Source organism: Lepidochelys kempii, chromosome 1, assembly GCF_965140285.1.
Source record: "Lepidochelys kempii isolate rLepKem1 chromosome 1, rLepKem1.hap1, whole genome shotgun sequence".
In the NCBI taxonomy this organism is placed as follows: Eukaryota; Metazoa; Chordata; order Testudines; family Cheloniidae; genus Lepidochelys; species Lepidochelys kempii.
Genome location: NC_136380.1, coordinates 311,034,507 through 311,051,814, shown reverse-complemented (window position 1 = coordinate 311,051,814; position 17,308 = coordinate 311,034,507). Strand labels below are relative to the sequence as shown.

The 17,308-nt window shown below is 39.9% G+C and overlaps 1 protein-coding gene across 1 annotated transcript in view; it reads left to right on the top strand.

Annotated features, from left to right (window-relative positions):
- Positions 1-17,059, top strand: part of LOC140905264 (V-type proton ATPase subunit S1) — an 89,083-nt gene extending 72,024 nt beyond the window's left edge. The window contains exons 8-11 of the mRNA XM_078851147.1: positions 303-544; positions 1,218-1,271; positions 12,243-12,480; positions 16,707-17,059. Of these exons, the coding sequence (XP_078707273.1) occupies positions 303-544; positions 1,218-1,271; positions 12,243-12,480; positions 16,707-16,916 (744 nt within the window). The 3' untranslated portion in view covers positions 16,917-17,059. The remainder of the gene's footprint in view (positions 1-302; positions 545-1,217; positions 1,272-12,242; positions 12,481-16,706) is intronic.
- Positions 17,060-17,308: the final 249 nt, after the last annotated feature.

Here is a 17,308-nt window from a genome sequence, read left to right as displayed (position 1 = left end):
AGGATAGAGTAGGCTCCATGTCCATGTAGTCTTCTGTTGCTAAAACTGTCACAAGGTTGCCAAGCTAGGGTTAGTGGGACTGGTTTTGTGATGTGGATACTGGCCCACTGGAAACTGGTCTTAAAACCAGTGATCTGTCTATATGAAATGAGGTTGGTGAACAGCCATAAGATATTAATAACTGTTGGTGATTGCAATCCTGAGCGGAATTCAAACTGACAATATAGTGCTGAAAAGTTCTGTGTTCTAGTCCCGATTTTCTTTTTGTTTAGTAATTTAATTGTAATGTGCTGTTATCCCAGATTCCCAGAAGACCCGATGTAGTGTTGGAATCAAGACGGCGACTCATGGCCACTGAAGCACAAGTGACAGATGAATACTATCCACTGAATGTGACCAATGGAACTAACACATGCATCCTCTTTTATGCCAGTAATTTCAGCCTCACAGCCAACAAATCAGTTCATGTGGATTTGACAAATTTAACATTTGTGTCCCGTAAGGTGGACTTCAGTTCATCTGTTTGTTCAGCCACCAATGCAACGTAAGTGGGACAAAGATCCATATCATAAAATGATGTGATTCTAATAGCTAATCAGAAGTAGTGAAATTTCAAAAGGCTAATGCTAATTTAATAAACCGCCTTGGATAAATACCCCAAGTTTCATTGTCTTGTAGGAAAATGACAGAGGCAACACCACAGGAATCATTTAATCTTGGTTTCTGTTTTTTATGACTGTTTTTCCTTGTTTGCTTATGAGAGTAGAGTTAAAATGAGTTTTGGCTAGAATAGTTATCTTTACTTTCCTCAGCGCCTCTGAGCTGCTGTATCTCATCTTCTGTTAGTACCTTGTCTCTCTTCTACAATCATTGAAACCTCCAGTAGCATTAGTGAGACAGCAATTTCATTGTAAGATTTCCCAACGGTGAAGCCGTGCCAATACGTGGTATTAATCCAGCTGTGAGTATGTTCATAGAACAAGGTCTCTTGTCATTGCATTCTCTGTTTTCCATTCCTTTAAAGCACCCGCTGGAGGGAGATGAAGCATTTCTGTTTGAAATGTTTGTCATATTTGTCCAGTTTACTTTATCTTTTTGCTGTGTAATTTCTTTGTAGTTATCTATTGGTTTGGAAAATTGAGTTTGATTTTAAGAAGTTGCAATGCCCTAATTTAAACTGACACACTGTAACATTTAAAATATTTCTTTATTTGCAGGTTGTCGTTGAACTATACTGGGTTAGTGGATGGAATCAACAACCTAAGAATAAGGTATCTTTATGGTTTATTCATAAAATCTTTCTACTTGAGGAACATCTGTAAATTGGTACATAAACAGAAGAGGATCAAGTGCAAATACCATTTTTTTAATTCACTATTTCTGTTCTGAAATAAGGTTATAATGGGTCATAGAGTTATGTTGATAACCAGTTTTTGTTTCTCTGTGCTGACTCTTTTTACAATGCATGGAAGAATCATGAACCAATAGGATAGACCCTTATATATAGTGTAGGATGCACATGTAACTTTAAAGATCCATAAGCCTTTTTGATGTCCACAGATAAGGTCTTCTCTTAATTTAAAAAAAAAAGTGTAGCAAAACAATTATGTTCATAGGACATTGGCACATGAAGTCTCCTATTGCTAGCAGTGTCAAAAGTGTACCCATTTCCCATGCTGATCTTGGGTTTATGAATCATTTACTTTATCATATCCATTGTAGGACCATTCCACAAGCCAGAAGAAATATAGTGATGTGTAAGTAAGTCTAACATCTAAACAGTAGTTCCATCCATCGCTGTGCTTGCTTATTATTCAGTGAGCACTATCGGTGTATTCAGTGTTTCGCAAAATGAAACAAAAAGTCAGTAACGGAATTTACAGTCTAATGGCCCAGTGCTGCAAGGTGCTGAACGTCTTCTGTGAGTGGGTGACTGCTGTTGCATATTTAAATGTAATAATTATTCATGATGTCAAATAACTGGCTCAGTTGAAATTATTTTAACAGATTATTAGTCAAAAATTAATTCAGCTCTATACAGAATACAGAAAGAAAGTATATTTTACCACCTTTTATGAATGATGAAAAGGTGGCACCCCATTCTCTTCTTCTGTAAGAAGTGGAATGCTGGCAGTTTGCTCATTCCCAGTCTAACTCCTCAAACCTCTCACCTTTTATAGGATGTGAGACAAAGAAGTTTCTTTGTGGGGAGAGAAAAGTTACTTTCCCACAACTGATTTCACTATGTTTTGTTTTTAATATCTCATTTTACCTAATTACTTATGAAATTTCTTCTTTGGTACCTTAATTTATCTGACTGATCAACTTAAAGGGATTTCTAACCCAGTTGTTATCTGTAAGAACACCTGTTTGAACAAGCCTTTCTAATGAGTTAAAAACATATTTCAATGGGTCATTATTTCATAAATCACAGAAAACATCTATGATAACAAATGTTGCTTATCAAGCACAGAACATAATAGAATTATAATATTCCCATATCAATTACCTAGTCTTATTTATTGTAACATACTTTTGTGATGATAGACATCCTTATTAGTTTACAGGAATCCCCTTCCTGAACATCAGTACTGGTAGAAAATTGTACACATTCTTTCATTTGATCACACACTAGCTCAGTTTCAGAATGAACACTATGAAGTCTTAAAATTCAGATACACTTTTGGCTAATACAGTGATGATTCCAGGAATGTAGTCAGAATGCAAAGAATTATAAGAGTTTAACATACAAAAATAATAAAAGGTTAATATTTACTAACACTGCCTTCAAACTAAGCAAACTAGAAAAATGTGGCTTAGATGAAACCATTACAAAGTGTAGTAGTAGAGAGACGATACTCAAAGGGTAGTTGTCAATGATTCACAGTTGAGCTGGGAGGATGTATCTAGAGGGGTCACACAGGGATACCATCTGCCCTGGATCCGGGACTATTCCATTTTTATTAATGACTAGGATAATGGACTGGACAGTATGCTTATAAAGTTTGCAGAAGACACCAAGATGAGGGGTTGCAAGCATTTGGAGGACTAGATTAGAATTCAAAATGACCTTGATATATTGGAGAATTGGTCTGAAATCAAGATGAAATTCAATACAGACAAGAGCAAAGTACAACACTTTGGAAAGAAGAAAATCAAATGCACTGATATAAAACGGGGAATAACTGGCAAGGCAGAAATACTGCAAAAAGGGATCCAGGGGTTGTAGTGGATCACAAATTGAATATGGGTCAACAACGTGTTGCAGTTATGCAAAAGGCTAACATCATTCTGCAGTGTATTAAAAAGAGTGTCATATGTAACAAATGGAAGGTAATTATTCTGCTCTGCTCAGCACTGGTGAGTCCTCAGCTGGAGCACAGTGTCCAGTTGTGGCTACCACATTTTAAGAAAGATGTGGGGAAAATTGGAGAGACTCAAGAGGAGAATGACAAAAATGATAAAACAGTGGACCCTAAACTGTGGGGCATGCCACCCTAGAGAGCGCAGAAGAATGTCCGGGAGGGGGGGCATGGCAGGCTGTCGGCTCCCACTCTCAGCCCCTCCCTTCTGGCCATGGCTCCTGGTTCCTGGCTGCAGCCCCCAGCCCAGCCACAACTCCGCTCCCAGCCCTGCGGGGGACCCATGGACGCTTTCCATTACTGGTAAAGCGGGGTGCCAGACTAAAAGTTTGGGCACCACTGTAATAAAAAGTTTAGATAATGTGACCTATAAGGGAAACTGGGTGAGTTTAGTCTTGAGAGGAGAAGATCAAGAGAGGATCCGATAAGTCTTCAAATATGTTACAGGCTGTTACAAAGAGGATGGTGATCAGTCATGGCAACAGAAGGTAGGACAAGAAATTATCAACTTAATCTGATGCAAGGTTAGCTATTAGAACATTTTTCCTAACTATAAGGATATTTAGAGATATTGTGGAATCCCCATTATGGGAGGTTAAGAATAGGTTAGACAAACACCTGTCAAGGATGGTCTTGGTATATGTGGTCCTGCCTCAGAATGGGGGGGATGAACTAGATGACCTCTTGAGGGCCCTTTGAACCCAAATTTCTATGATTCTCTAACTCCCATGGAGTTCTGTAGCTTGGGGGTGCGAAAAGAGATAAGAGCAGAGGAGTATGCAGGAGCTAGATTGTACAGTGCCTTTACATACAAGGTGCTTAAATTGAATGTAAATTTGAAAGTGGCTGGAGCAGCAGACAAGACAGGTGATTTTTGCAGATGTGTTTTGGATGGGTTGAAGAGGGAAAGACAGAGGAAGACTAGGAAGAGGTTAGGGAAGCCAAAGAGAAGAAACTTGCTATAGTTAAGGTCGGAGAGTATCAGGGTTTGAACAATGTTTTTGTAAGTGGGAATAGAGAAGAAAATGGCAGCAAATTCTGAACCTGGGTGAATTGGGGTTTTGCCGAGGGTTACAGAGAAGGGAAAAAGTGGAGACGTTTTGGAAGGTAAATTGAGTTCCATTTTTGACACGTTAAATTCAGGTTGGCAGAGACACATCCAGAAGGAGATGTGTCATAGAGGCAGTCAGAGATGTGAGTTTAAAAGGAAGGGGAAATGTCCGGGATATAGAGAGGAATGTGCAGTCATCGTGATAGTTGATAGCAATCATTATAGGTGATAGTTCATAGCAATAATATAACATGTTTTGTTTTAAAAAAAGATGTTTGTAAGGGGGAATATAGCACAGGAGAGATTATTTTAGTTAAAATTGTTCCCATTTTGACCCAACTGATTACCCAGTATATGGGGTCTTGCAGGTTGTTTCTGTTAGGAGGAGAAATTAATGATGGAATCAGGTATTTCTTTGATTCAATCCTGCTTATTTACAAGGAATGTACAAAGGGCTGTTTCCCCAAACACACTGAAAAGCAAACAACAGGAGACAAAAAGAAAAGGAGTACTTGTGGCACCTTAGAGACTAACCAATCTATTTGAGCATAAGCTTTCGTGAGCTACAGCTCACTTCATTGGATGCATACTGTGGAAAGTATAGAAGATCTTTTTATACACACAAAGCATGAAAAAATGGGTGTTTACCACTACAAAAGGTTTTCTCTCCCCCCACCCCACTCTCCTGCTGGTAATAGCTTATCTAAAGTGATCACTCTCCTTACAATGTGTATGATAATCAAGTTGGGGCATTTCCAGCACAAATCCAGGTTTTCTCACCCCCCCCCCCCACAGACCCACTCTCCTGTTGGCAATAGCTTATCTGAAGTGATCACTCTCCTTACAATGTGTATGATAATCAAGGTGGGCCATTTCCAGCACAAACCCAGCACAAATTAACAAGAACGTCTGGGAGGAGAGGGGGTAGGAAAAAACAAGGGGAAATAGGTTACCTTGCATAATGACTTAGCCACTCCCAGTCTCAGGAGACAGTTTCTTTGCTCTCAGTTCCAAACCACTTTCAAGCCAGAACTTTACCCAAAACCTCTCTCTTGGCTTTTTCTCAGGTTCATGCTACAAACACTTCTTTGGCTGTTTCTGGTGTTTCTCTTCTCTGTGCGCTTCTGTGCCGTTTCTGCCACTTCTGTCTGCCTATTCTTTGGCAGCTTGTTGCATGTACATGTGCGCACACCCTCTCTGTAGCCCTCTCACACACACACACACACACACACACACACACACCCTCCACCCAAAACAATGCCCAGCCCCCTGCATTTGCATTTAGCTTTCACCCACAAAGTTCAGTTTCTGACTAGCCTTGTATGTGGCCTGTATTTTAGGTGGTGGTTCCTATTGTTTCAGCTATCCTATTCTATATAGGCACCTAACTGCTTCTTACAGTTATCCTGAATGAAGGGCAAGAGTCAAACCCATCAACTTCAACAAGGTTTCATTCAACCCCGAGCATAACCATATGTTTCCTAGAATATATAGGGGGTAAAGATTCCTACAAAATACTATAAATCTTAAAGCATTTAAAAGACGTACCTGGACTGATATTATGTCAGCAACACAGAAAATTAATTGAACTGAAGAGAATTAAAGTTTTAAAAGACTGTTTGTCGGGGGAGAGGCAGTTTTGTTAGACCTCACAACAGTTAATCCAAACCCAGGAGAATGCTAATATAGAAACAGAAGACTCTGGAATGTGAAAAGTTAATGTCAGATTTCAATGGAGTTGGATAAGAAGATGAAATGTGACATTAATACATGCATATGGACTTAATGAGGATTATTCAGACCTATGTGTAGTCATCTGTTTGCTAAAATCCGTCCTTTTTATTAATTATTTGGAGATAACTTTAATATGACCATGAATCCCAGATTCATCTAGAGAAGAAGAAATGTAAAGCAACTTGGAAAGATTTTAGTGTAAATTAACGCTGTCTGGAGAACACCCAGTATAAGAGCATGTTTTCTCTCTCAGTCTAGAATATGTTTTTGTGTTCTTGGAGCCTGCCATAAAGGAGGCAGACATGCTCTCAGTGGTTCTCTTAGATCATGCTCCTATTTAATCAGATAGCTAAACTGCAAATGTAAACCCTTCCTAACAAGTATGGGAACACTTAACTATACGTAATGTACTTACCATCTGTTGTCTTCAAATACTTTACTAACATTAACTAAGCACTTCTCAGAACATGCTGTGAGGTAATTATCATCATTCCTTTTCACTGATAGGGAAGGTTAGAAAGAAAGGTTAAATTACTTCCCCAAGGTGACAGAATAAGTGTCTAACTGAGGATTAGAACTCAGGTCTTGTCTACATGGCAAGTTAGTTCGCGGCAAGCCAGGACATGGATCTACAGTGCACTAGCTTGCTGCATACCAACTGGTTGTGTGGACTCTACTACCATGCACTAGATCCCCTGAATTTGTAGTGCACAGTAACAGGGTCCAGGTGGCCAGTTAGTACATGGCAAGCTAGTGTACTGTAGATTCACATCCTGGATTGCCACGCACTAACTCACTGTGTAGACAAGCCCTAAGGCTTCCTTGTTCTTTACTTATACTACATGTTCACAGCCCTGTATGAGACAACCACTTTATTGAACCTATGGAAGAGGAGAAAGCCCACAGGATACCCTAAAGGGATCACTTAACAGAATTTCCTCAATGTCTCCCTCCAAGGGCTTCCTTTCTGAGTCACTGAGCAGAAGGGGGTTGTGACATGCAAACCCCACAGATCTTAAGCATCCATGGGTACAACAAAGTGCAGCTACATGAATCCAGACCTATCCCCTATGGCAGCACAGCTTCCTAGGAGGTTAATTGGCTGCACACCCATTGTCTTACACAAAAACCCAACTTTAAATGTTCAAAATGGTGAATCGGGAAGGTGTATTGACAATGGCTTCTCCCCAGTTATGCTTACCCCATACTGTTGAGATCCAAACACTGGGAGTTCCAGCAGAGGAGCCCCACAAGCTGCCAGGAATGGATGAGCCACTGTCCTCCACCCAAGTTCCACCTTCCTTAGATCTCCTCTTTGGCACTATCTTGGGTCTGCCTGTGCTTGAAAGGTTACTATGAAACCTACAGCTGAATCCTATCTTGGAGGCTTGTGGATAACTGCCAGTGAAGTGGAAGTTGCGTGCACGTGTCTGAGCACAGAATTTGGCTTTAACAATTCTATGATATAAATAAGGACATAGCTCACCTGAAATTAGTTTGGGATACATTTTAGGAGATGGCCTAAGGAGATGAAATCTAAGGGAAGAAAATAATTGGATAGAGTAAATAATTGAAAGCAGAACTGAAATTATTGGCTGGCAGCATGAAAACAAAGTAGCAAGCCCCATCTAAGGTACATGAAAATAGGATAGAATTAGAAAGGGTATTAAACTACAAAGCTTACATTCTCTTCCACTGTGGCTCTAAGATCTATTAATACAGTGAGAAAAGGACTCATAGAAACATGCAACAATATAATAAAACATTGATGCCCTCTATCTGAACAGCCTCAGGTAGAACAATAAGTGAAAGAGGGGTGACCACCACAGAATTTAGAGAATTTCAGAAGGTCTTTTAAACTTCAGCATACAGCTAATACGACGGGATTATCTAGGGCATGTTTATTTAGGCATTGTTAAAATGAAGTTTTTTGCTCTTCCAAGCAATAAGAGAGAGACTGTAGTCTCATAAGAAGAAATTGAGACAGACAATAAAAAAGGGACGGGACATCCACTAAAGAGAATGGTTTCTCCTGATAATTTTATTTACAGTTCAAAGTGTGGTTTTTCTCTGAAAAGCCACAAAGTAAAATGGCACGTGCTACCTCAACAATTCTTAAGGTCTGTGTATATTCAAAATCATATCTGCTCACTTCACTGACAAAAAGAGAATTATTTCATTTTACTCCTCTGAGCCCCACAGAGGCTAACTGCTAGTCCTGAAAACTCAATCTAGGATATGAGTGTCAAACTTGTTCTGTTCCTTCTTGTAGATCATAAATAGACTTATTTACTAAATTCCAACTTGTTCAAAGACACTTAGGGCTGAAGGAGGTTAATGTGGAGACATAATTTGGCCAGCAGAATTGTTTATTAAAGGTGATGGATGCATGGAAAAAAGTACTCAGCTTAACACTCAGATCCTGGATTGAGTTTTCAAGACTCGCAGTTAAGAAAACCTTACGCTGAGAAAATCTGATCTGAAATCTGAGGGACAAAACAGGTGGTTGACTACTTTCCCAATAGAACTATATTTTAATGATTATTAGAACCCCATGTTAACTGAATCCTTGAATCAAGTATTAAAGTGTCTCTGTCTTCCACTATGAACAGTTTCATTGTGTACCACCAAAAGGTAAGACGTTAATTCCTCACTGAGTTTTCTGCTGCCCATGTTTAAAGGGATGGGATAGTGAGCCAAGAATCCTCAGTCAGAATTTGGTGGCCTACTCCATGGAGCTTTGTAAAGAAAGGCTTCTGGTAACCTAAGAGAGGACAGAATTTAGAACTGGGAAACTAATCTGGGAGCTTGAGAGATGGTCATCCTCCAAGCTATAAGTAAGACTGGTTTATTTTAAGTGCAACTAAACATTTTTTTGGTTTATACAAAAACCTTGATATTTCAAAGCTGATTATCTTGATGCTTCCTGTCTGTCTCTTAAAATGTGTCTGAACAGTCCCAATCTTTTATCAGGCCTCTCAGCACTATTGCAATACAAATAATAGTGCATGTTTACAAGAATCAGAAGTTGTTGTGGACTATCTTCCATGACTTGGGAATACGTTCCATTTGTTCACCTTGTTTATTCCAACAATGCTATTTTCTAAGCACTGCATCAAAAGCCATATAAATATCTATAAAACATCCCCCCCTTCCTCTCCATTCTGTATCACTTTGGTTCATTTGGTTGTTGAGTTATGACTCCTAAAGGAGAGCTACATTCTGCCAAGCCTTAGGTGGGAGCAAACAGTAGCAGAGGGATAAGAAACTTGTTCCATTTTATGCACAGCCTGTGCAAAGGCTGGACAGAATTGCAATACCTGTACCCATAGGAGTGCAGGGACTGCTTCCTTGCTATTCCTGTAGGGATACACATTACCCAAAGGAGGTGTGGTAAGGAGGAGCAGTGAGTAGGCAGAGTCGTGACTGCAACCTCACTCATGCGCAGGCCAGCAGAACTGGCTGGCCATTCGGGGGTGGGAGAGGATGTTGCATACATTGAAGGACCACGTCCAAGTGGTCAAGTTGATCCATTAGCCTTTACCCATTTACAAATATTACTTAGTTATTGCTGGTGTTGGTATTGGTCATGTAGAATTAACAATTCAAGTACTGTGTGTTCATTAACTGATAGTGTGTTTTGTTGAAAGGTGTGGCCCTGTTTGGTCTTTTGGGGCTTCTTATTGGACAGTTGCTCTATTAATAGTGATTACAGCCCTGAGATAAGTGACTTACATAGTTCAGGATAATCTGTGCTTGCACAGCACCTAGCACAATGGGGTCCTGGTGTGTGACCGGGACCCCTAGGTGCTACTGTAATACAAACAACAAATAATAAAAATGTTGTGAAGGGATTCAATTCCTGTTCATGACGTGAATCTACTATAATAAGGTGTTTCCTGCTCACAATAAGGACTATTTTTGGCTCTCACATAGATACTTCAGCCATATCATCTTTGTTAGTCAGACAATTGATATGTGGTGTCCATTTTACTTGCTACCTATTTATCTACTACAAAAATTACGACCTACACATATTTTATTTTGAATGTGCTTTTTGTTTTTGTCTTTTTGGTAACTTGTATTTACAGATTTGTTTGGCACCTATTGCAGCAGCACCTAAACACCACCTAAAATTTTCAAAGTCCACATCTAATATTCATGGTGGGCAGACAGCTTAGAATACGCAAATTTATAGCCACCCTCAGCGGAGAGCCCCAAGGACTCTGTGATTGCAAGTTACTGGAAACAACATTAATTTAAACTAGGTAGAATTAAAATACTGAGCATGGTAAAATAAGGAGAAAAGTGTGAAATCTCCAATAGTAACACAATTGACTCAGAGTATATATTTAATATGAGAGAACTGGACTACCTGAATGCAACATGGTACAAATTTGCAGGTCCACCAAAGGAGGGAAATGTCCATACTAGCTCAATATTTTTCTATTTTAAAATACTTTGAAGGTGGTCATATTTTAGTGATGGGGGTTATAAACATACCTAGAGTGAAAGAATTGTGCCTTCATGTATAAATTCAGGTATAAATTCAGGCTGCCATGTCTAGTTGGCATCCGGTATCAAGTGGAGTGCCCCAAGGGTCGGTGCTGGGGCTGGTTTTGTTCAATATCTTCATTAATGATCTGGAAGATGGCGTGGATTGCACCCTCAGCAAGTTTGCAGATGACACTAAACTGGCAGGAATGGTAGATACGCTGGAGGGTAGGGATAGGATACAGAGGGACCTAGATAAATTAGAGGATTGGGTGAAATGAAATCTGATGAGGTTCAACAAGGACAGGTGCAGAGTCTTGCACTTAGGAAGGAAGAATCCCATGCACTGCTACAGAGTAGGGACTGAGTGGCTAGGCAGCAGTTCTGCAGAAAAGGACCTAGGGATTATGGTGGACAAGAAGCTGGATATGAGTCAACAGTGTGCCCTTGTTGCCAAGAAGGCTAACGGCAATTTGCACTGTATAAGTAGGAGCATTGCCAGCAGATCGAGGGACATGATCATTCCCCTCTATTCGGCATTGGTGAGGCCTCATCTGGAGTACTGTGTCCAGTTTTGGGCCCCACACTATAAGAAGGATGTGGAAAAATTGGAAAGAGTCCAGCGAAGGGCAACAAAAATGATTAGGGGGCTGGAGCACGACTTAGGAGGAGAGGCTGAAGGAACTGGGCTTATTTAGTCTGCAGAAGAGAAGAGTGAGGGGGGATTTGATAGCAGCCTTCAACTACCTGAAGGGGGTTCCAAAGAGGATGGAGCTAGGCTGTTCTCAGTGGTGGCAGAAGACAGAACAAGGAGTAATGGTCTCAAGTTGCAGTGGGGGAGGTCAAGGTTGGATATCAGGAAACACTATTTCACTAGGAGGGTGGTGAAGAACTGGAATGTGTTACCTAGTGAGGTGGTGGAATCTCCTTCCTTTGAGATTTTTAAGGTCAGGCTTGACAAAGCCCTGGCTGGGATGATTTAGTTGGGGATTAGGTCCTGCTCTCAGCAGGGGGTTGGACTAGATGACCTCCTGAGGTGCCTTCCAACCCTGATATTCTAAGATTCTATTTGAACATGCAAATGGCCATTTAGTCATCTGAACCAAGAAACAGTTTCCTATGATAAATCAAAGTGGTTTTCATGTCTGTACCCTTCATAAAAATACTTTTATTTAAAAAATCCCATAAAAATATTTATTGCAAAATAATGCAGTTCTGCTGACAATCTTTCAGCTTCTGCATCAGTGATTATAAACTGCCAGTAATTTATGAAATACGGCACTATAGCAGTCCGTTGCAGAATGAAACAATAAATGCTCATTCAAATTACGAAAACATTGCTTATTATACAAAACTGTAACAAGCGGTAAAACAAGATTCACAAAGTCACTTCACTCATGACAAGTCCTCCTGTAGGAGGAGATACTAACTGCAGTCTCATAGGCAAAGAGCTAGTGATGATTAATCTCGTCTGCCATCTGTTCTTCTTCAAGTGATGGTCCCTGTTGGATTCTACTGTGGGTTAAGCATGCACACCAATGAATATTATAACTTTTTCTATGTCAGTTTGACTCTATTTATTCTGTTTTTCTTCTCTCTAGATTTCTAATGACCAACAAGTTCTATGCAGGCTCTGCTCGAAAATGGTTTACTTTAGATTCTGTTGAGATTGCACATGACAACCAAGTGGTCGCTAGATTTAATGTCTCCATCATTTCTGCTCCTGCGGAGTATTCATTTCATTGTCAGCTGGTGGGGACCAGCAGTCGCTGTGGTGCAAAGCTGATTCCAGCCAACAGTGGAGCAAAGAGCTGGGAGGTTTACCTTTCAGAGTTCCAAGTGAGTGCACTGCCATTTCAGAGGCAATTCCAGGGACGATTACTTGCTAGAGTATGTGTTGAACAGCATATTTTCATAACACCTGTACTTTTAGTTCAACTCTAAAAAAACATTAAGAGAAAGCTATTTGCCCACTATGGGTGCTATTCAACAGGGGAAAGAGGGAGCAGGCAGCTTCTGAACAATAACATGAGAACAACTGGAAAAAAAACAAATCACTATAAAGTCATCCACAGAAAGGAAAAAAACCAAAACAATAGACAGTACTCAATCAGGGTAATGGGGATAGGAGAAGATATATTGTAAAATGGGACCCTATCCTAACCTATGTTATCTCGATGGGACAAGAAGCAACCGCTCTCTCACTGCCCCCAGCTTTACCCAGGGGTACAGGTGAATGTAGTTCCCCACCTGTGGGAAAGAGTGGGACATGAGTAATTCCAGGAGACTTCCTTCACCCTGGTCTATCTAGCAAGGCTATACCAGCACCCCCTTGTCTTCTGGGTCCCCAGAACACTCTGGGATTGGCTTTAAGGCTGCAACCCAATTACCCTCCCTCTTGAGGGATGTCACATATGCTAGTGAGACCCCGGGACTGAGCCTGAACACTGGAAACTATGCAAGGGAGCTTCCAAATTGCCTCACCCTCTTGTCACAGTACCTCCTCCCTAGTTGCTGCTCTTACCCATGTCAGATCCATCTGTGAGGTTGAGTACTCCCACCCAGTTACCAGAGGGACTCCTAATAAGTAACATACCCCTAACTGGGGTAGTAGCTTTATCTTGACCTAAACTGTTTCAAAGGGCACACACACAAAAAAACAAATCAAACAAAATAGCTGTATCTGTCTCAGAAACAGCTAAAAGTGGGAGAGAACTTGTGGTAGCAGGTTTCAAAATATACTGAAGAGTTGAAAGGTTTTAAAATATATTAAAGCAATCATTATGCTATTTCCTATACCCAGGTGAAAAGACATACTGACCTATGTACTCTAGATGAATACACATACACAAAACCCCACTTTAAATGGCAACAGTCTCTTCTATGATGTGGTAAAACTTGACTCTCGGTTTGATAGCCCCAGCAGGGGTGTGTGATGAGGTTAATGCCCCACCACTGGGTTATGACTTCACTCAGAGTTCCACACAAATTATCACAGCAATGTCCAGGCCCCTCTTTCTTCTCCTTTTGTGCAAGCCCCAAATCTTCCCCTACAACAGAGCGTCTGGTTCAGAAGGTCACTAGATGCTTTAGATGGGGGTTGGACTATATGACCTTCTGGGGTCCCTTCCAACCCTGATATTCTATGATTCTATGCTGTTTCCCAGTAGGCTGTAGTGAATGAAGAAGACCCAACTCCCAAGCAGGTGAATGCGCCGTACTCTTTGCAGTTTTCTCAGCTTGTGGTTTCTAGGCGAGTCGTTCCCAAACAATTTGGGCAACTGTTTGACTTGTCTGGAACAACCAGTGCCCCTCCATCCTCTCGCTGTATTCTCTCTGATATCCAGTGAAGCTCTGACAATTCCAGTATAGATCTTTTCAGAAGATTAGGGTTCAGAGTGCTCAAGCACCACTAAAAGCACAGTTCTTAGGGAGGTGAGCAATGACTGCAGTCCAGAGTCCAGCACAGAATCTGGTCATTACTCTGTACCAGTCACAGATGGCTGAAATACCAGCACCAGTGTATAGATCAATGGTGGGAATGACTGTTCTAGAATTTTGAGGTTCCTTTTACCAAATGCTTCCTCCTTTCCCTTTAATGCTGTCTGTATAATCTACTAAATGAAAGCTCTTTGTTGTTTCTAAAGCTGCATCCAGGCTTTTCATATTTCTTCAGTGTCTGTCAGACTTGCTAGTAGCCCCTTTTGCTCAGGGCAAATGCCCAAGACACTGAAGCCAGGAATTTTAGGATTTTCAAGGCTAAACTATTTCAAACCTCAGCTTTTATATGTTGCCCTTGAGGATACCCCACACAATCTACATAACAAACCTACGTTAAGGTTTTGTTAAAGGTCAAACGATTAGGAAACTCCATTCAAAATGTACAATACACTGCACAAAATACAATTTCATTTTAAAAATAAAAACTAGTAAATACAGAACAAGCAAACCTATAACAATGATACTAACTGAAACACTAGAATTTAAACATACAGTAGGCTGGAATCCTTATCAAAAGATTTATATAAAAATTAACTAGGATTATGTATCTATGTATTTTTAATTCCTACACAGGTGGCAAATCTGCAGGGAGCTGCATCTTTATTTGCCAGCTGGGATCCAACAGCATGCCCATAGTAGTGATCAAATATCAGAAAAGCAATAAGAGAACATGAAATAAACAACAGTTATTTCCTAAAAGTAAACATAGCATTTCAAGAATGTATAATTAAAGCTCCCACCTAAAGGTTTGCTAGGCATAATCCTGCTTGAATAAGGAATACTACTACCACATACAATAAAATTCAGTCTTCCTGGCTGTAGCACCAACAAATTTAATTGCTCTAGTAAAAATGGATCCATCCCTCTGTTAAGTACCTTAGAATGTCCTGGAAGAATGGTAACAAGCATGTATTGTTTCACAGAAGTTCAGTCCTTTGAGAACCAAAATGACATGAAGCATCATCTGCTTTTTTTCAGTCAATCTTTCAAACCATATTATGTGACTCCCATTCAGCTTTGGTGTGATGTCTAAACAGTGGCTTAACGATGAAATGCCCTGGCAAACGCATCACTTACTAAAGCTGTGTACAAACTCAGCCTCCCAACCCAAATGTTTATTTTCCATAATCCTGCTTGAGTCAGAAACATACAATTGGATATAGTGCAAAGCAGTCAGTATTAACAAGTTAACTGCTATGGTAACAATGGGAACAGTCTTTAATTGTTGAAAGAGGTCCGAGTATGCTGGTACCTCCAGTATTGTCTTTACCTCTACAGGGCTCTAGTTTTGCAGATCATGCAGAATTGCACTAACCATCATTTTGGCAAGCCACTGTAGTAACTGAATGAGAGACAAGGCATGCACATTTCCAAACACTACAGATAATTTGGGTTGCAAAGGTTTGCAACTCAATCTGCCTCCTAGAGCTGTGAAATATTTTTTTATTTATTTTTCACTAAGCAATTATTTTATAAATGTGTTCACATTCATTAAAAATTATTAAATACAGCCCTGGGAAAAATAAAACAAAAACGGCTTCTCTGGGGGATGCTCCACCCTCACCATCCCTTGATGAATTGGGGACACGAAAGGCATATGGACCAAAGGGACAAAGACTTCATTCTTACTAGCTAGAAATCCAAATCACTCTTTCATATGGAAACCTAAGCATTTCTAGTACAAACACCATATTACTACTACAAAATCACACCGTAGTTCATGGCAGGTCAATGAATGGTAGTGATGTGTCCCCCTGTATGTCCATTTTGCTGTTTCTATGGCAAGTTTGTACTTCTGAATTACATACATAGAGATAATTATATACAGAGCAAAATATATTAGCTATCTTTGGAATTCTGCTTTCTTGTTTATATCTGCATGGTGGGGAAAGATGATTCAAACAACTAACTTTCACAAAAATATACAGTATTGCCAACTCTTGTGATTTTTATCAAAAGTCTTATGATATTTGATGTTTTTCTTAAAGCCCCATCTCCCAAAGTCATGTGAATCTGTGAGAATCTCAGTTCTTTCTTGTTTTTTCCCTCCCTTACTCCTCAAGTAAGTTTCTAGCTTTCAGAGTTGTGGAAAAAAGCTTAAAAACACACCCTAATGCTCAAACACCGAAATAAAATAAAATAAACAGAACCCCAAATGTATTATTTTTTTTTAAATGTCATGATTTTTAAGCCAATCTCATGATTTTGGGAGCCCGACTCTTGATTTTTGAATGTTTAGGTTGGCAAATCTGAAACAGTTATTAAGTTACATTGGTCTCATGCCTCCCTTGGAATTTTACCTTTAAAATATTCCCAAGTCTCTGAAGTTTGGAAGCACAACTTCCTTTTTGTAAAACAAATAACTGTCATGCATCTGAAATTTCCTGGAAGAGAGAAATTGAAAAATTATGCTGAAAAGGAGTTGGTGCTCACGCCTCTTCAATAGGAATTGAGGGCACACAGTATTTTGCAGGCCTAGATTTTGTAGTGAATATACAGATCATAAAAGTAGGTTTTGTTGTGTAAATTCATTTGGGCTCACCTATTTTTTTTCTTGTTCTCAGATTCAGGGCTTCAATATTCATAATAACCGGTTTTCCTACGCAAGCGACTGTACATCTTTCTTCTCCCCTGGAATCTGGATGGGCTTGGTGACGTCAATAGTTTTATTATGGATCCTGACCTATGGAATCCACATGATCATGCAGCTCACAACAAACAGTAGATTTGATGATCCCAAAGGCCAAGCTCTGTCAGTTCCTCAAACAGAGTAGCAATGGATTGTTTTGACATTGCTTAAACGTTTCTTATTAGTAAGATTACGTTTTTGTCATGGTTATTTTTAGTAAAAATCAGGGACAGGTCACGGGCAATAAACAAATATTCACACAAGCCTATGATCTGTTGGTGACTTTTACTGAAAATAAGGGGTGGGGGCTGACTGCTGGGGTGGGGGGAGGACAGACAGCCCAAGCCCACCATCACAGGAGGAGGGGGACTGAAGCTGGAGAAGTCAGAGAGGTTTGTTAAAATCATGGAATCCGTGACCTCCATGAGTAAATTATATCCTTACTTATTAGTGATGTACGATTTTTATGTTCTTTCCACTTTATAGTGAATGTACCCTAAGCAGTTAGTGTAACAGAAAGGTTTAGTAAAATTCCAA